The sequence below is a fragment of the Gallus gallus genome, chromosome 11, assembly GCF_016699485.2.
Source record: "Gallus gallus isolate bGalGal1 chromosome 11, bGalGal1.mat.broiler.GRCg7b, whole genome shotgun sequence".
Taxonomy (NCBI): domain Eukaryota; kingdom Metazoa; phylum Chordata; class Aves; order Galliformes; family Phasianidae; genus Gallus; species Gallus gallus.
The window spans coordinates 1,628,243-1,647,476 of NC_052542.1; the positions used below are offsets into that span (position 1 = coordinate 1,628,243).

The window sequence follows — 19,234 nt, forward strand, 5'->3', positions numbered from 1 at the left end:
ACCTAAGATTTTTTTTTCTGCCAATTTACTTCAAACAAACAAGGGAGTCTTTCTCCTCCCAAGTGGGTCTTCTGTGGCATTAATAATTCCTTGTTCCTCTGCCCTGCCTCCTGCCGTGTCCCCCCAGCAGGCTGCACTGCAGGGACCCTGCCAGCCAGGTTCCTGCCTTGTTACTGACAAAAGCAGATCTCTTGTTGTACTTGATGGGGCCTTTGTGGTGGTTTTATAACAAGGAAGAAATGGAAAATAGAGACAGTGAAAAACAGTGCAAGGCAAAAATCTGACAGCAGTGCTCTGTCAGCTGCCAGAGGAGAGAGGTAGCAAAAAGTTATATCTGAAATGCATGCGTTTGCTGTGCCCTGGTGCTGGGGAGTCTCACATGAGGGACAGAAGTGTGTACCCCTTTCTCCCCAGTGTTGTTGTGGGCCTGCTGTGTCTCAGAGAGCTTACAAGCCCTCTGGCGCAGCAGATCTGGGGCTTTGGTAGCTCCAAGGTAACTGCTTCTCCCATAGCCCCATGGTCTTGGGTGTCTCAGTTTGGAGAGCTGCAATTCCTGCTTGGGATGCAAGCCGGCTCTCAGGAGGCTCTGAGCTCATGGGCAGAGATGATGAGGAGATGAAATGAGGGAAACTTGGGTTTTCTGGGGCTCAGGTTGGATATTAGGAACAGTTTATTCTCAGAAAAGGCAGTGAGGTGCTGGCACAGCTGACCAGGAAGGTAGGGGAGTTACTGCCCCTGGAGAACCTGTGGGGATGTGGCACTGAGGGATGTGGGCATGGTGGGGGTAGGCTGGGGTTGGACTCGGGGATCTGAGAGGTCTTGTCCAACCTTAATGGTTCTATGATTCCTTTACTTGAGGGTGACCAACCCAAGTGCTTCCGTTCTCCATGGTGGTTGGAGAGCAGTGCCATGGCATTGGGGAACACGCTGGGGTAGGGCAAGTGGAGACTATTTGCTCTGCCAGCGGTGCTCCATCTCACATGGGGCTGTGTTCACGTGCACATTTCCTGTGAGTGTCTTTCTCACTCTTGGTAGAACAGTGCAGTCACCTGGAACTGAGAGTGGTACTGTATGGGTTGACGTCCTCCAAAAACATCTTCCACACCTCTCTATGCCCACGGGCAGGGTGAGAAGTGCAGGTGCCCATGGCGCCTGGCCCTGCTCCAGCCACTGGTGGTTGGGGAGCTGCAGTGTCAGGTCCCATGGAAATGCTCTGAGAAGGGCAGAAGCTGTGCCAAGAGGAGCTTTCAAGACCCTTTCTGATTTTTCTAATGGAAAGTGATGGGTCAGTTGAGGTTTCAAGTGATTTCACATGCAGGAGGTGAATGTGGGAGCAGCATCCTGCAGTCTTTGGGGCCAGGTCTCCTCTCTTGCTGATAGAGTGCCCTGTGAGGAGGAGGAACGCTCATTCTCAAAGCAGAGACTGCTTGCATCCAGCCAGCTGCAGCAGTGAGATGTGGTTTGGGTGACCGTCCCGGTGCTGATGGCTCTTGCTCAGCCTCCATCGTCACATCGGGTTGGCAGCAGCAGTGTGATTTCTAGCTCCTCTATTTTGGGAGGAGGGTGTGGGAAGCAGTGTGAAGCTGTGTCCCCAGCAGGCTCACAGGCAGGCTTATTTCTGGCATCTCAGAGGCTGGGGATGGCAGGGCCTCCTCCCTCCCCAGTGGCCATCCAACCGCACTCCCATCCCCACTCTTCACTTTATGGAGGTTTGAGCTGCACTCTGTGCACACGCAGTGGGAGACCCTGAATGGTGGAGGGCAACTGGGGCTGGGTGAGATGGACCCCGAGATCACCTCCCCCTTCCCTCTGCTTTCCTAAGACCTCACCTTGGGAAGACTTCATGTCCCAGCAAGCAGAAGCACGACAGCTCTCACTGACCCCTTGGCTTGTTGGGATTCCTTCCCTTTCGTCTGGCACTTATTGCTCCCATTTCCATTCTTTCCCCCTGGAGGTGGTCCCTGGCTGCCTTGCAGCAGTACTCGATGATCACATCACCTCCTGGAGTCCCAGAGAGCTTCTACTTCAGCATGAGAAATATTGCTGTTGTCGAGGCGCCGCGGTGCCGCGAAGTTGCCTCAAACCATTCTGTAGAACCAGGGGTAATTTAATAAATGGTTATGGATTTTCCATCTCAGGGCTTTACCTCTCCTCAGGAGTTATTAACCCCGTAGTATTTATCTCAAGCAGCTCCAAGCTGTGGTTATTTTCCTTCGCTAGGGTGGATGTTGGCTGGAGGGCTTGGTGAGCCGTGAGTTCCCACTGAGGAGTGTATTGTTAGGGGAAGGCATCCAATTCCCAGCTAGGAGTGAAGCACCCAAGACTGCTGCAAAAACCTATGTTTGGCCCTTGGTTAAAAACAGCCAAGACCTCCTTCCCCCGAAGTACTTAGCACTGCTGTTTGGCTCTGTCCTCATTCCAGGCACAGAGCTGAGCCTATCCCCAGTGGCTTCCATCAGCCTCATCCTGCTGAGGGGCCGCACAGCTCATCCATCCCATGCAGGATTCCCACTGCAGGTCCCTGTTCAGATGTATTCTCTGTTCTAGATTCAGTCCTCCAGTACCTAAATATTTCATCGAACCTCAACCAGAGAAAGAAGAGGGAGCCCCGATGGAGCCCTTGGCATCAGCAGACAGCAGCAGCCATGATATGGACATGAAGGAGCCAGACCAAGCAGTGGGAGCAGCAGGGGAACCTGCCCCAGAGCCAGCAGATGCAGATGGACCCCTGGAGGCACAGGTAGAGTCTCCTATAGACCTCCTGCTTGGATGTTGCATTGACAGCCACAGAGCAGATGGGTGCTTTTCCAAAACAAGAGGTGGCAGACAGTCTGCTGTCACCTGGCTTTGGGAATGGCTTTGCTGACTGTTGGTGTGCTTTGAAGGTTGATCCCTGTGGTGGTGAGGTCAGGAAATGCCAAAATGAGCATGAAGTTCAAGGAGAAGGGCTGCACCTGATTGCATCCCAATATCAGCTGCGTTAACATTGTGAGTCTACATGTTTTCTTCTTAGCCAGAAGCAATGATACCCTGTGGCTGCACAGAACAGCGTGGCTAAATGCTGAGTTAGAAGCATGCAGTCTTTTTGATTTCCTGCTTTGTTGTCACGTATACACAAGTAAACCAGGGAAATCCAAGTGGATGTGCCTAGGCAGGATCCGAAACTGCCTCAAATCTGCACTGCAGTTTGATCTTCTGCTCGCGTTGCTGTATTTAGGCAATATCTGCATAGCCTTTCTGGGGAGAAGGGAGATTGTAAGCTTAGAAGAGTCTGGCTAACATCTTTTGGATTGCACACTTTGTTAGTTTTGAAAATGCAGATATGACAAAGTGGTGTTGAAACCAGGAGGGGTATGTGTAGTGCAGAAGGACTTTGAGGATGGTGGGTTTGGAGAGGTTCTGTTGGGGCTGGAAGGGAAGCAATCGCCTTGTAGCTCCTTTTGTAGGCTAGGAAGGAAGACAGGGAGCTGAAGTGAGCAGCAGTGGTCATTAGCTGAAAGCTCTGTAACTGCTTGTTGGCCAAAGAGTAAACTATGTAAGGCCAAAAGGCCTTTTTGCAGAGTGCTGAAGATGGCCAAGTGTTGCCATTTCTTCCTGGGAAGAAAAGGGAATGTGAGAACACTCAGCCCTCCCCTGTGTTTTATCTGTCGGGGGAGATGGAGCCTCTAATTGGGCCTGAGGAATGTCTCCTATACTCTTGCAGTTACTACTGAAGTCAAGACTGCAGCACACAACACTTCTTCTAATTAAGAATAAACACGTATTCCTCAACTCTAAGGCCAATCACAAAGCCTTCCTGTATAAATAGGGATCAAAGCCCCAGGGTCAAGTTCTCTTCTTTTGAGGGCACTTTTGAGGTTCAATACCACTGAAGCAACGTCTCAGCTGCCTTGGCCAGGACGGGGCCATTCAAAAAGATCACCTCAGTGGAGATCTTCAGCTCTCTGGCACTGGGGAGCAGATGAGATGAAACCTAAGCAGCACTGGAAGGTCTGCCAGTGACTTCCCAAGTCCTTATTTTTCAGTTTTTGATGTTCTTCTCTTGCAGCTGAGTCCCTCTTTTAGTCACGGAGAACCTCACCTGTCCAGGTTTGGGGCATCAGTTGCGGGTGGGCTCAGACCCACACTGAACTGATGGCCGGGACATCCCATGTTTGATTGGTGCCTGGGTTCTATCTCAGCTGCATCTGGCTTGACAAGGTTCTTCATTATCATCTGAGATAATCATAGGAGGTTGTCACTGTTGGTTCATAGAATATTCCAGGTTGGAAGGGACCCATAAGGATCATCGAGTCCAATTCCTGGCTCCGTGATCTCTGTGGATCCCTTCCAACTCAGGATATTCTATGATTCTCCAAAGCAACAAGAGAAGAGCCCACATAGGTGGGATGGGGATATGGATGTGGCAGCAGACAGAATCATAGAGTAATAGAATATCCAAGTTGGAAAGGACTCACAAGGATCGTTGAATCCAACTCCTGAGATTGGTCTCTCTCTGAGCAGCCAGCTCTTGCTGCAGCTCCTGGTGCTCTTTTTCCAGCTGCTACCACCTGCTGTCAAGGAACTGGAGAGTGCTGCAGAGATGGTGAGTGCTGCAGAGACTCAGAGCCTGGTGGAAACCAAGGAACCAGCGGAGTTTGTGGAGAATGAGCCCCTTGCCTTGGGTATGGAGGAGGTAAGAGCTTTCTCCTTGGTCTGACTTCCACATTTCCAGTGTGGCAAGCAGTTGCCTGGCCACTGCACATGCTGATGGCCCTTAGTGCTGCTCGGTGGCCTTGCATCATGCACAGCATAGTGCAGTGCTGTTGAAGCAGCCAGCCCTGGGAGAAGCCATGCAGGATGTGTTGTAGGGCTGAGCAAGGACCACGCCTGTGGGCATTATTCACCCTGTTGGCATTAATCAAGTGGGCATCATTCATCCTCTTGGCATTAGTCAAGTAGACTGTAGGAAGTTTCTGCAGTGGATTTTGCTGCAGCGTTTTAAGAGAGGGCAGTGCGTTAGTGCCTAGGAGTACAAAGGACAAGGAGCCATGTGGGCTGAGCTGGAGCCCTCCCCCAGCTCCACGACTCTCCTCTCCAAGTCTCATGCTTCTCCAAAGGCAGTTAAAGCTTCTAAAGGCATGATCTGCTGCGGACAGAATCTGCTGCCAGGAGACCTCCCCAATTATGCTAATGTAATGTATTAATGAAAGCATTAATTAGTGAGTATGGGAGAAGATTTCCCTGTGGTCCCTCCGCTGAAAAGTGGAATGGCTGCATAAGAGGTTAGGATGATTTTGTGTGTCTGAGTGCCCCTGCAGCCACGTCCTTCTCTCCAAGCCAGAGCTCCAGCCTCACCCTAGGGCTGGGTGGCTCTCCTGCATTGACCTTGATGTTCCCAACCCCAACCTCCCTTTCCTCCAGGTTTTCAACATCTTGCCACTGTATGGCGAGCTGCAGCCAGGCGAGAGCCAGCAGGTCACCTTCACCTTCTTTGGCCATGCCAACCTGGTGGTCCACGTCACAGCTCTGTGTGAGGTGCAGGGGGGGTCCCACCTACGAGGTGATGCTCAGTGGGGAGGCCTCAGTCATCAGCTACCTCCTCGATGCCACAGAGATCGACTGCGGGCTGCAGGTACCACAGCTGCTCTTGGGGCTGGCCCTCATCTTCAGCAAGGTCTAAGACTCTTTCCAGCAACTCTGTTGGGTAGACAGCTTTCCCCGGCCCTCTTCCGACATCTGTGTAACACATCTTGCGTCCCGGCTGTTGTTCTTATGGCCATCTCCAGTATCCTGAGCTGGGAGTTCCTCCTCCTTGAGATTTCTAGCACTGCTTCCCTGGCACAAAGGTGGTGATCTGCAGAGGAACACGTCCTTAGGACATCCAGCTCCTACAGGCTGAGACCCAAGGAGATGCTCTTTACTACTGCTTTTGATTAAGCAACACAATAAACCACGGGAGAAGCTGAACTGGGCTTCCCAGTCAGTAGGTGGAGAGAATTTCCCCAGAAAAACCCCTACTTTCCCTGTTTTCAACTAAAAGCCATTCAGATATTTCTAACTACATACAGCACCATCTCCCCTTCTGCCGCTAGCTCCACCAATGCTTGCAGACAGATGCCCATCCAGCTGTTGCAACATGCGTGCTTCTTTGCAAGGATAAATGATGAGTGGTGGGATGATGACCCAGAAGTGGCCGCTAGACTTTGGCACTGCAGAGCAGGGCACCTGTCCTGGTTTATCTTTCATTTTTAGTGGTATTTGACCCTCTTTATGTGGTTGGTTTTGCACCTTGGCAAGCCAGCCTAGATATGCCCTGCAGCTGTGGGTTCCTCACGTTATCATCTTCCCACCTCAAGAGGCTCAATGCCCATCTTCTGTCCCTCCACAGCTGTTTAATGAAGTTGCTGAAGCAGAGCTCACCCTGCAGAACAGTGGCAAGGTGGGATTCCAGTACCAGGTGCTGAGCCCCAGCGACAGCCTTCTGCCTGGTGTGCCCCTGGTGCTGCCCAGCGTGGTGAGTACAGGGCAGCACGAGCACTGAACCTTGGCCCTGTGGAGCAGAGAAGGGCTGCTCTTGCTTTCTAGCTAGGGCATGAAGCTCCTTTGCCAGAAATGGGCAGCCTTGGTGCAGGTCCCTTGCTCCTGCAGAGCTTTGCTGGGGCAGTGAGGGGGGCAAGGAGGAGAGGAGCGCCCAACATCCTACAAGGATGACACGCTGATGCCCTCTTGCTGTGAGCTTCCGAAGTCGCAGCTGAGACTTGTAACAGCATCAGCCCTGGCACTTCTGCTTTCCCCTCTCTGCTCCTGTATGTCGCTCACTATCTGTCCACCCAACTTTTTTTTTCTTTGGTGCCTTCCCCCTTCCTTCTCCCACTCTCTGCAGGGCTATGTTGGACCTAGCCAGGAGCAGGTGCTGAAGGTCTTCTACCTACCAGGAGTGCCTGGAGCCTTCTGCAGGACTTTCCAGATCCAAGTGGGGCACCTGGAGCCAGAAACCATCACTCTGAAAGGGGAGGGGAGCTTTCCCAGGATCTGCTTGGATCTGCCCAGGAATATCAGAGGTGAGCTCTGCCTCTCTATCCCCAGAAAGGTCCCCTGGTTTCCTCCTGTGCTATACACCCATAGGGTGGCTGTCGCCCACCTGGAGGCTTGAGGGGTGTCACACCCCAACACCCAGTCCTCCAGCAGCTTTTTGAGTCCCCAGTAAGGGAACCCATATGGGCTTTGCCCCAGGAAGGGCTTACCAGCATGTCTGCCAGCTGGAAGGATTATGGTCTACATGACCAGCAGGGCAGTTGGCATGGACAGATTAGCATCACACTGCGGGGGATGAGAGGTGTTCCTCTGTATAGCAGAATATGGGTGGAAGTGAGCATCCAGATTCAGATGAAAAGCAGCACCTGCTTGCCATAGACTGCCTGCAGAGTGTTACTGGGAAAGGACAAGGTTGGGGGAGAGGGGCTTCCCAGCTTACGTGAGATTGGTGCTGCACTCCCACTTCTATTTTCGGATATTTTCTTCCCTCAGGAAATGAAAAATATGAAAACACCCTCCAGGAGGCAAGAGAGAAGGTGGAGAAAGAGAGCCGGATAGGTGAAACAGTTGTTCCTGGGGAGGCCACAGCCACTGAGACACCCTTGGATGACGTGGATACGGTGGTGAGAACGTGGTTCTGCCCTGTTTGGCATGTGCCACCCTTCTGCAGTGGGGTTGGGTGTGCCCGCTGTCACCTGGGACCTCCTGCCTGTGATCATCCCTCCTCTCTGCATCATCTTTGAGCTTATGGTACTCTGTGATGGAAATGCAGGGCATCGCTGGGGTGCTTGCTCCCAAATTCTGCCATGTTTATGGAATTTAATAGCTGAATGTGGGTGCACCATCCCTGGAGGTGCCCAAGGTTGGGTTGGATGGAGCCCTGGGCAACCCGATCTGATAGGTGGCAACCAGCCCATTGACTTTGCTCTCCACAGTTGGACATTGGGCTGCAGATGCAAATGGAAGAGATGCTGGTAGAGGAACACGCCTTGGAGCAGCAGAAGCTCCTGGTCTCCTGTCCCCCAGAGGACTCTTTCTTTGACGAGCGAGCTCGTCGGAGGCTTCTCAGGTTGGTGGGGACTCCCTGCCTCCAGGTGCCCCAAGGATAACACCCAGCATCGCTGCTCCTGAGAGCTCCTGTGGAGCTGGGACTGGTCAGGGACTTGGGAAGGACCTGATCCAGAGGGATGTACCATGCTGTCTGTGAGCAGTTGGGTGCCCTCCCATCTGCAGGGCCACCCACAAGCTTTGGTGGTGCCCAGGTCCACAGCTGCTCTATTCCAGTGCAGACCGTGATGCCCATCCGTCACCATGGGCAACACCCCTTCTAACTAGCTCTGAAAGAGGCAACTCACAGCTGGCCTCTTCTGTTCCAACAAATGACTGAGGAAGAAGACACTCTGCAAAACAGGTGGTTTGTGTTTTGCTGAGTGGACTTCCTCTGGAATAAGACCTTCCCATGAATCTCATCTCATTAACCAATATTGCCTTTACCAGTGCTCTTTTGGGGTTGGATCAAGACCATTGGAGATCCAGTGGACAACAGTGGCTTTTCATAGCAGGGGAAATGGTTTAAAAACTCTCTTTATTCCTACTTTCAGGGTGCAGCTGCCAGAGTACGTCCTGGACTTTGGCTACGTCATTCTTGGTAACATCCATGCACACATTGTGAACATCACCAACACTGGGCGACTGCCCGTGTCCTTCTATGCAGATGGACGTGTCCTGCGTGACACAGGTAAGTGGGATGAAGGTACTTCTCACCATTTCTGATGGTGTATGCCCCTGGACACATGGAGGGTTTTGAGTGCTTTTTTTGTACAGCTTGCTCTTCCTCAGGACCCCATGCTCAGTGCTGTAGAGCCTGAGTTCTTCTGGACAGAGTCCTGGCCCACCTGTGGCTGCCCAAATGCTTGGCTGCAGGGCTGAGATGGCCCAATCACCTGGGAGACCCCTCAGCACCTCCTGCTCTTGGTTACCAAGAGGTTTTGTACGCTCTGTGGGCTTGCGTTGCAAACAGAGGGACCCTTTGTGGTTGAGGAGTGCTTTGGTTCATAGTGTCGTAACACTTCTGTTCATCCTTCATAAGGAAAGAGCTTGTGAGGCCTTCCTTTGCATCAAAATAGGCTTCCACAACAGGCTTTGAGATAAGGCTAATCATCCACCATGCCATGAGTCGCCATGTTGAGTCACCATGAGATGGATGGATGCCTCCTCCAAGTTCTTGTTCTTCCACTGAACATGGGAACTTTAGCTGGATGTCCCTTTTTGGGAGGTCCCCAGCCATCCTTGGGGTGCCTGGTGGAGGATTCCTTTTAACACAGGACAGCAAGTCATCTCTGGAGGTGAAAGGGACTCCTTCACAGGGCAGCCACACCTGTATGACTTTTTGGTGTGTTGGTCGCTCATCTCAGCTGCTCTGTTGTCATCCTTGAAGGTTTCACTGTGGAACTGGACCGCGTGACAAACCTGCCATACTGTGAGACCGAGACCTTCGAGGTGCGCTTCGACCCGCAGAGTGCCAACGTGCCTCTGGGAGCTGCAGATGTGCTGCTGCCCATCAAGGTATCACCTTTTGTCACCTGTGTCAGGCAGGATATAGCAGCAGGACCCACCTGGGCTCTCAGCTGGACACTCTGCTCTTCACTAGGTCACAGGAGGCCCCACGTTTCACCTCTGCCTTCGTGCCTGTGTGACTGTGCCATCCCTCTGCATCTCCAGGGACAGCCTGGAGTTCTCCACTGTCCAGTGTGGGCAGTGTCAGGAGGAAACCATCCAGCTCTACAATCAGTTCCAGGTGCCCTGTAAATGGTTCGTTACCTTGAAGGAGCCTGTTAAGAAGGTAATGTTTAGTGGGCATGGAGGGATGGTTGATGGTTGGACTAGATGGTTGTGGAGGTCTTTTCCAAACGTAGTGATACTATGGGTTAGTGGGCATGGTGGTGATGGGTTGATGGACTGCATGATCCTTAATGATCTATGACTCTACGACTCTATAAAGCAAGGACAGCATGTAGCTTATCAGTTGGGTTTCCTTGGACTCTGTTGCCTTTTTTGCCCCTATCAGTGCCTGAGCACTTAGGCTACTAGTCACAATGCCTTTGGAGGGTACAGGGCAAGGCTGGTTCATCTGGACCTGTTCCCTGTCTGGTGCTCCTCTTGTCTGCCATCTGCACCTGTGCCTCTCTATCCCCGGCACTGCCTGAGATCTGCAGGAATGGAGGGTCCATCATTACAGGCCAAAGAAGCCTCATGGGTTGGTTTCTGTACCCAGGTGGATAAACATTTGCCAGCAAGCGTGCGACGGAAGCTGCAGCAGGAGCTGAAGGCCAAGCCCTGCGCCTTCGAGGTGCTGCCCTCGGCTGGGGACCTCGCCCCAGGGCAGCGATGCAACATGCGGGTCAGGTTTACACCCACTGAAGAGGTGAGATGGGCAGAGCTCTAACGAGAGCACAGGGAGAAGGAGCACACTGCAGGCTGAGCCTTGGAAAGGCTGCTCTGGGCTGATCCTGCCAGTACAGCAGACTGATCAGATGCATTCCTGGCCATGGCATCACAGACATCCACACCACTGTGATGCCAGCGATCCCTGTCACATGGCCCAGGCACTCTGGGAGACAGCATAAACCAGCAAACCTTCCCAAAACTTAGATTACATCTGACTTGGAGCCTGTTAGCATGTGGCAGTATGGACGGGGATGCTTATGTGCCTGGAGTGCTCCCAGTGATGTTTCAATTGCTAGCTGAGATGTAACCGTCTTGTCTGTGGCTTTGACCAGAGTCAGACATGTTTTGACCAGAGCAGAGATGTTTCTAGCCAGTGAGAGCTCGTCTGCCTCTACCTGATTCTGCTGCTTGATACAGCAGTGCCAGGGCTGTGTCTGAGCAACATTACCCTCTTTTCAGAGATCCTACAGATGCGAGCTGAAGATTAACATTTGCCAGAGCAGCCAGCCCCTCCAGCTGCAAGTCTCAGGGCATGGGCTGGTGCCACAACTGGAGTTCAACCCCCCAGTGCTCGAACTGGGACCTCTGCTGCCATACAGCAGTGGGACAGCAGAGACAGTGTTGGTGAAGAATCCGTGCGAGTTCCCCATTGAGTTTTACTCGCTGGAGTTTGACCAGCAGTACCTTGCTGAGGAGCAGGTGAGGACGTCTGGTCCCCATGCCATGGCTTCATGGTATTTCGGCTCCCCAGGGAAATGTAGGAAGTCCCCAAGGCAAGGTCTGGTGGCCTTTCATGGTCAAGTCTTCTCTTCTTCACATGTTGCTTGGTTTCTCTTCCTTATGCATGCAGATCCTGCGGGTGCTGAAGGACTACGATTGCCGCAATACCCTATTGCTGCCTCCACGTGCCCCGGGTGAGAAGCTGCCCCCAGAGGTGCTGGAGTACTACCAGGACCAGAAGAGGCTGCAGGATGAGCAGGCCGAGTCCAGGACTGGGGGTCCAGCAGGCCAGGACAATGGTGAGACTGTCCTGAATGTGTCTCACCCACAAAGATTGAGTGAGCTCTTCAGCGAGTAGAACCAGGTCCACCATCACCAGTATTTTAAATTTTCTCCTTCCAAACAACAAAAGCACGAACTCAAACTTCCCCCAAGGCAGAGACAGGTTTTTGGGTGCCTTGGGCATTTTGCTTCATGGAGAGTTCTCCATCTTTTTGCATATGGCCATGTAAAGTGACGAATGGCAAAGAGCAGGTTGCCTGGCCACGTTCATCATCATCAGCCCTCCCCTTGTCCTTCCTCCTCAGCCAATGGTGAAGACGTTCAGCCTCTCTTGGATCAAGGAGAAAAGCACTCTGCTGGGGTCATTCACTCCCTCTCATCTCATTACTCGGTCATTCCTCTCTCCACTTCTGATGAAAGCCAGTCCAACAAGGTAGACTCTAAATCTGAGAGGGGAGAAGGAGAGGAGGAAGATCTTGAGAAAAGACATGGAGCAGGTCAGAACCCTATGATTATTGCTTCTTCCATGTCCACTGTGACAGAAGGGCCTTTAGGCATCGCTGGGTGCCTGTGCTTTCCCCTTTCTGCCACTCCATTTGCTGTATTCTGAATGGGACCCATCAGCAGCAATTTAAGGAAGACCCTAAATGCAATAAGAGCATGGGGAAGCCCCAGGTGTGATACTGAAGCCAGCAGGGTCTCCTCTCCCAGGATGTGAGGGGATGGGGAAGAAGTTGAGTATCACTGGTGTGCAGGAGGCTGATTTTTGTACCGCGTTCTGCCCAGCAGAGCATCAGCAGGGCACCGGCAGCAGCAAGGAGGCTGCAGGAGAACTGGATGACAGCCCTGTCCTCAGAGCCATCGCCCGCCATCTGGGGGTCGATATCTCTCCTGAAAGCCGTGCGGCCCAAAGCCGCCGAGGGATCGTCATCATCATCCATGGGGCACCCCTTACAGGTGTGTGTGTGGGGGGAGCAGGAGGAGCAGGGCGAGAGGCATCCTGGTGGGCCACCACTTGAAGTCAGGTGTCCATGGATCTGCAAGGGTGTGAAGCAGCACCGGGCCTTCCCCTGACTGATGGAAGTGGCTCATCTTGTGTCTGTACAGCTGGGCTTGTGTCCAAACTAGGTGGCCTTGGCCACGTTGCCTCATGGGAGCATGTTGGCTTGTGGCCTCCAGAAGGCCTGACCCCCACAGACATGCCTCAGTGTTGCATGAAGAGCCCTCTGAGGCAGTAATGGTGGTGGTACAAAGCCCTTGGGCGGCAGTGAGCTGGAGATGATCTCCCTCTCTCTAGAACAACATTTCTAGCCACATTCAGGCTGCCTCCCTCTTGATTTCCCATGCCAGTGTCATCATGTAGGCCTTCCTCTCCCTCAAGGAAAGACATCGGCCGCGGTCGCCCTCTCCAGACATTATGGTACAGCCTGCTTGTCCATCGACTCGCTGGTGATGGAGGCCATCTCTGACAGGAACAGCTCAGCTGGGCTCCGTGCACGGGAGCTGTGCCTCAGGGCTGCCATAGAGCAGAGCCACAAGGAGACAGAGGAGGCTGGTATGTCCAGACACGTGGCCGGAGCCATCCTAAGCACCCGTGTCTACTTAATTACTCCATGTGAGCTGCTGCCCAGAGTTAGGAGGTGCCCAGTGCCATGGATGGGGCCCTGGGCAGCCCGATTTACTGATTGGCAGCCACTTTAGGGGGTTGGAACTAGATGATCTCTCCAACCTAAGCCATTCTGCAGTTCTATGGCTCTGTCAGTTGGCAGTGTGTAAAAGTGCAAAGCCAGCTCACAGACACTCTCCAGTTGTTTGAAATCTCTTTATTTTGAGGGCTCACACAGGGACACTTCCTGCTGCCTGCAGGCTGCTTAGCACATGTCCCTTTTCCTGAGAGTGGTGAAGCACACCTGCATATTTCTCAGGGTTTTTATTATTTCCTCAAAGCTGAATTCAGCTAGCTCTCCGTGGCCATCAGGCAGAACTGCTGCCCGTTTTAATGAGGAAAAAGCCCTGTGAAGCGGCTCATTAAGCACTAGGTGCCTGGCTTGGAGAGTGATTTCACAAACATGAGGGAAAGGGAAGAATAGCCTCCCCGAAGAGCTTCAGATGAGAGACATGCTGCAGACTGACTCTTTTCTCCAGAGATTTTTCCTATATATGCCATCAGGTCACACAGCTCGTGGATGTTATGCTGTTCCCCACATGAGACCAGCAACTTTTAAGGTGTTTTGTTGGACAGCTGATGCTCCTAGCAGCGGAGGTTGAGGGCAGACATCACCTTTAAAGAGAAGCTTTGCATTGCCAAGCCTTGAGTTGGGCTGGGTTGGGAGAAGATGGGATGGGTTAGGATATCCAGCATGGAAAATGTAGCACAGTGGAGATCGGTGATGGCAGATGGGGCAAGGCTGAGCATTAGAGCACCTGTAGGAGAATGCAGGGTGTGGAAACAATGGTCCTGAAGGGTGAACTCTTGGCTTGATCTCTAGGGGACATACCATGCAGCTTTTTTTTAGTGGTAGTATTGCTGGCAGGTGGGTGGTTGGACTAGATGATCTTAGAGGTCTTTTCCAATCTTAATGGTCTTAGGATTTAATGGCTAACTGATGCTGCCTGCGTGTTGGGAAGGACACAGTGTTGTACATTAAATGGCTTGAAAACCCAACGGCACGCTCGGTTAGCAGTGCCCATCACTAAGCCCTGCTGAGCTTCCATCCCCTCTGCAGGTCAGAGCACAGACCCATCCGCCCCTCAGCTCGGTGCTGAGCCCAGGCACAGCCTGGAAACAAGCCAGTCCAGCTCTGGGGACAAGACTAGCCTGCACTCCATCAGCTCCCGCAGCCGGGCAAGTGCTGCGACAGGCAGGAGGAAATCAGATAACCATGCATCCCAGTCCCAGAAACAGCAGCTCACGGACCCGACAGGCTCACAGGTGAAGACTGATCACTCTGCTGATTCATGAGACTTTTCGAGTGTCTTTGAGTTATGCTGGGTACAGTTCAAGGTGGGAACAAAACCTCTGCTGGGCCATGTGGCTTGCTGGCAAGGCACAGCCCTGATCAGCATGGCAGCTTGCAGGATGCTGTGTTACAAGTTTGATTTGCTGCTGGCCCAGGGATGTGTCCTCCGGGGCTCTCTCCTGGAGCCCTCACCTCACAGCTTTGTTCTACCTCAGACCTTATCTCTGAGCGCTTGAATTTGCCTGCAGTTCTTCCAAGGGGTTTAATTTGTCTCGTGGTGTCCAACTCTGCAGGGCTCCTCCAGCTCTCATCGCTTCTTGGTGCTTCCCTGCGTCCCCACGCAGCAGTGGCTGAGCATTGGAGACAGTGCAGCAGGAGAGGTGGGCTTGATGAGCTGCGTGCTGCCCGAGGACGTGCTGGGAGCCATCCTCTCAGAGAGGCTGCAGGTATGGCACATCCTCTGCCTTGGGGGTCAGGAGGGTGGGAGGCACTGAGAGGTGTTAGGGGACAGCTGGAGCGAATCCTCGGTTGTCAGCATCTTGAAGATGCAGATGCCATCAGTTGGCATAGTGCAGGAGCCTGTCTGAGCTGATGTATCTCTGAAAGAGTAGAGAGGTGCTGGCACAGCTGCCCAGGGAGATGGGGGAGTCACCATCCCTGGAGGTATGCAAGAAAAGGGTGGGTGTGGCACAGAGGGACTTGGTCTAGAGCAATTACAGGCATGGGAGGATGGCTGGACTAGGTGATCTTAGCGGTCTTTCCAACTTTTTTGATTTGGATTACCAGCTCCAAGCTGATGGACAACAAGATGGCTTGTGTCCTTGGATGTCTGCATTTATGGCCAAGCTGAGAGCCTACTGCATGCTGTTGCTGACTCTCTCTCTTCCTTTTTTTGCTTTATTCCCAGCTGAGTGACTGCTACCAGGGGGTGGTGTTCGATGGCCTGGAGACCCTCTTTGCACGCAGCATGGCATCTGCTCTCCTCTGCCTGCTCAAAGCTGTCAACAACCGGCCTTACATCTATTTTGTGAACCTGTTCCAGGACTATGCCTCTTGGAAAGCCAAAGAGATGGCTGCAAAAGAGCAGGAAGGTGAGAATCATCTCCATGCCTCTCAAATGTCCTCTCAAGCTCTCAGCCTTACCATTGTGTCCATCTGGACATAACCAGCAGAACTTGTAAGAAATGAGTTTTTTAGTCCTTCCACCTTAGTATCATAGAATCACTGAGGTTAGAAAAGACCTCTAAGATCACGTAGTCCCAGCCATCCACCTACCACCCATGTTGCCCACTGTCCATGTCCCTCAGTGCCACATTCCCACAGCCCTTGAACACCTCCAGGGACAGTGACTCCCCCACCTCCCTGGGCAGCTGTGCCAGTGCCCAAACACTCTTTCAAAGAAGTTTTTCCTAATATCCAACCTTCTGCCAGCACTCACCTCATGATTGCTTAAAGTATAGCTTCATGGTACGCAGAACACCTACCTTACAGTCTGTGTCTTTAAAGCTTGGACACAAATGCAAGCTGTCATGGCATGGTACCTATCTTCCATGCTTCCTCTATGCTGGGACGTGGTTGGGGCTCCCCACTATCAGCATATCCTGGAGGATCCGGGCAGGTTTTTGTGCTCACCCCCAGCTCCAAGCTCTATGTTTATCTGCTAATAATTTCTCATGTGTGCATGGGAAGAACGGGAGCAGGAAGAAGTTGCCAGGAGGGAGAAAGAGCGCCTTCAGGAGATGGATGAGGAGGAGTACGATGCCCTCACTGAGGAGCAGAAAGCTCAGTTTGATGAAAATATACTACAAATCCAGCGTGAGAGGAGGAGGTCTGTAAGCTTTACGTGGGCAGCTCTCCTGTATGGTGTCCCTGAAGGGTTCCCCTGTTCCCATCCCACGTGGGGCTCCTGAGCACCCACCTGCTTCCCTCTTCCTTTCCCCGTGCTGGGTGCAGGCAGGCTGCTGGAGATTTGGTTGAGTGACACCACAGCAAGTTTCAGCACTTTGTTCTGTCAAGGCTGAAGCTTGTTTCCCCAGGGGGAGATGACTAGGGCTGCTTCAAATGGCTCTGATTTCCAGGACAGACAGCACAAGTTTCCTAGGGCAATAGCTAGGTAAAGCGTAGTTGCTCAGAGTCTGTTTTGCAGGAGGGGAATTACTGCAGCTTTTGCTTTCTGATTTAATGGTTGTCCTGTTGCTGGGCGCCACTGAAAAGAGCCCGGCCCCATGCACCCAGTGCTCTCAGCCTTTCCTCGTAGAGGAGATGCTCCAGGGCTCAACCATCTCTGCAGCCCTCCACTGGGCTCTCTCCAGCAGTTCCCTGTCTGCCTTGAACTGGGCAGCCCAGAACTGGGCCCAGTGCTCTGGCTATGGCTGTGTCAGGGCAGAGCACAGGGGAGGAGAATGTGTAGAGCTCCTTTCCAGGTGGACCTTATCAGCGGAGGTGCACAATTTTGAGTCATTAAGGTTGGAAAGGATCTCTCAGATCCCCATGTCCAACCCCAGCCCACCTCCTCCATGCCCAGTGACCACATCCATCAGTGCCACATCCCCATGGTTCTGGAATGTCTCCAGGCATGGTGACAGCCTGTGCCAGTGCCTCACCAATCTTTTGGAGAGTAAATTCTTCCTAATACCCAATGTTGAGCCTCCCCTGGTGCAACACGAGGCCACCACCTCTCATCCTATCGCTATTACCTGGGAGATGAGACCAACCTCCAGCAGGTCCTGAATTTGGCCATGGGCAGGCACAATCCATGTTGTTCTGTGGTGGCTCTCAGGAATGTTTTCTGTTTGACTTTCTGAAGGAGGATGGAGCAGCTGGCTCGAGAGCTTGAGGAAAGGCAGAGACAGGAACTGGAGCGCTTGAAGGAGGAAGAAGAGCTGAAGAAGAAGTCTAGGCGAGGAAGGAGAGAGACTGGAAAAGAAAAAGACAGTGTCTCGGGGAAGAAAAGCCAGCCTGGAGTCAGACAGGTGGGTGGTTGTGCTATTGCAATGATCATCGCCATCCCAGAAGGACTGATTCAGTGCTTTGAAATACTCACTTCTTTTCCCCTCTCCTGCCCAGAATGCCACCACGTCCACCAGCAACACCAACGCATCCACCAGCAACCGCTCAGACACCAGCGAAGGGGTGGACAAAAAGGGGTCTACAAAGGAGCACCCGGACTCTGCTGTAGGTGACAAGGATGAGAAGAAAAAGTGGAACAAGGCTCCCCCGACGAATGCCAGCCCAGCAGTGCCCGTGCAACCCAGCACCACAGAGCAGGAGGAAGCCAAGGAGAAGGCATTGAGTGACAGTGAGAAGATGTTGGCCATGAGGTTTAAGATCTATGAGGCATCACAGAAAGATATCGCACATATTTTATCAAACTGGGACAGGGTTCAGGGCGTTCTGGTGTCCTCTTGGAGCCAGGAGGAGGCGTGGCAGAGGGCAGAAGAGCAGAACACGCATTTATCCAGCCGCAGGAGCAGGAAGGACAGGGAGAAGGAGCGCCTGGAGAAGGAGCGACAGGAGAGGGAGCGGCAGGAAAAACTGAAGGCTCTTGAGGAATCCCAAGCACAGGCAGGGAAAGGTGCAGAAGGGTCAGCAAAAGGCCAGGATGTCGGGGTGCCTTGCTTGGATATCCAGGTGCTGGACGCAGAGGATGCTATTGGGAAGATCCTGGAGAGTGGCAAGCTGCCCCCAGCAGAGCAGGTAAAGCCCTGTGGGGCTCAAATGCTGAGGTCCAATACCTGCTGCTTTGTGTCCCACCAAGTGACAATGGCACAGAGCCTTGTCCCATGCTATGCTGTTGTTCCACTACTGCTCCATGACAGCTACGGGGTTGGGAAGGTTCTCAGTTCTTCTCATATGATGGAAAGAGGGAGTGCCATCCTGGCACTGCTCTGGAGCCCGTCCACCCCACTGAGCATAAAAAAGCACAGTGCTCCATGTAAAAACATTGCCAAACTTTCAGTGACTGAAGGGAAAGAGTGTGAGGGTGAATGTGACTGAGAACTCATGGAGTTTTCTCTGATCTTTTAGATCCTGGATAGCCTGGGTCTGGGTCCCTCAGGGCCTCCCATTCCTCCTACTGCATTTTACTCTGTGATCCGCTACCCAGAGAAGCGAGTGGCCCCAACAGGAGAAGCCCTCAAGCACTTCATCTTCATAATGCCAGAAGGTGCTGTGGCAGAAGAAGAAAAGAAGGAATCTGAAAGTCTCGTGGATGCCCCCATCACGCCTACCATGAAGGTGCCAGAGCAAAGGGATGGGGTGGGGGAGATGGAAAAGAACCACTGCAGAAGAACAGTGATGGGCCCCTGCATCCATGCGCTGCAGGAACCCACAGCACATCCCTGGACTGATTCAGCTGAACAAACCCCGTTTGGGGGAAGGGTGGAGGCTTTGGTGCAATCAGAAAAGAGGTTTCATGGGCAGAACAGAGCCCAGCAAAGGCGAGCAAGGCGGATGTGAAACCAGTAGAAATTGGCCATTTATTTATTCTCTGGCGTGTTTGTCTATAAACCTGCAGCTTTCTTTCCAGGACAGGGATGAATTAGGGCACATCTCACCTTACTCTTCCTCTTCTTCCTCACCTGGTGCTCAGGTGTCGGAGGAGCAGCTCACCCCCACCAGAGGGAAAGCGAGGAAGGAAAAAACTGAGGGCAGCAGGGAGGTGAAGAAAGAGAAGCGGAGCTCTGTCCGGAGCAAGAAAAATCTCCATGGGACGGGCACGGGAGCATCAACACATCCTGCTGATGTGGAGCAGAGCAGCGTGGACGTGGCCCCCTCTCCAGGGAAGCCCATCAGGTGAGAGAGGAAGG

General features: G+C 52.8%; 1 protein-coding gene across 1 annotated transcript in view; it reads left to right on the forward strand.

Moving 5' to 3' along the window:
• The window catches only part of HYDIN (HYDIN, axonemal central pair apparatus protein), a 104,038-nt gene that overhangs the window by 61,976 nt on the left and 22,828 nt on the right, over positions 1-19,234 (forward strand). Inside the window, 25 exon segments of the mRNA NM_001159371.3 lie at positions 2,548-2,740; positions 4,541-4,675; positions 5,404-5,528; positions 5,530-5,614; positions 6,371-6,496; positions 6,866-7,043; positions 7,510-7,640; positions 7,953-8,086; positions 8,619-8,755; positions 9,455-9,582; positions 9,668-9,859; positions 10,292-10,441; positions 10,924-11,163; positions 11,315-11,483; positions 11,772-11,963; positions 12,256-12,423; positions 12,848-13,021; positions 14,193-14,398; positions 14,720-14,872; positions 15,334-15,517; positions 16,116-16,254; positions 17,233-17,398; positions 17,493-18,122; positions 18,453-18,662; positions 19,018-19,220. Coding sequence (NP_001152843.3) covers positions 2,548-2,740; positions 4,541-4,675; positions 5,404-5,528; positions 5,530-5,614; positions 6,371-6,496; positions 6,866-7,043; positions 7,510-7,640; positions 7,953-8,086; positions 8,619-8,755; positions 9,455-9,582; positions 9,668-9,859; positions 10,292-10,441; positions 10,924-11,163; positions 11,315-11,483; positions 11,772-11,963; positions 12,256-12,423; positions 12,848-13,021; positions 14,193-14,398; positions 14,720-14,872; positions 15,334-15,517; positions 16,116-16,254; positions 17,233-17,398; positions 17,493-18,122; positions 18,453-18,662; positions 19,018-19,220 — 4,548 coding nt within the window.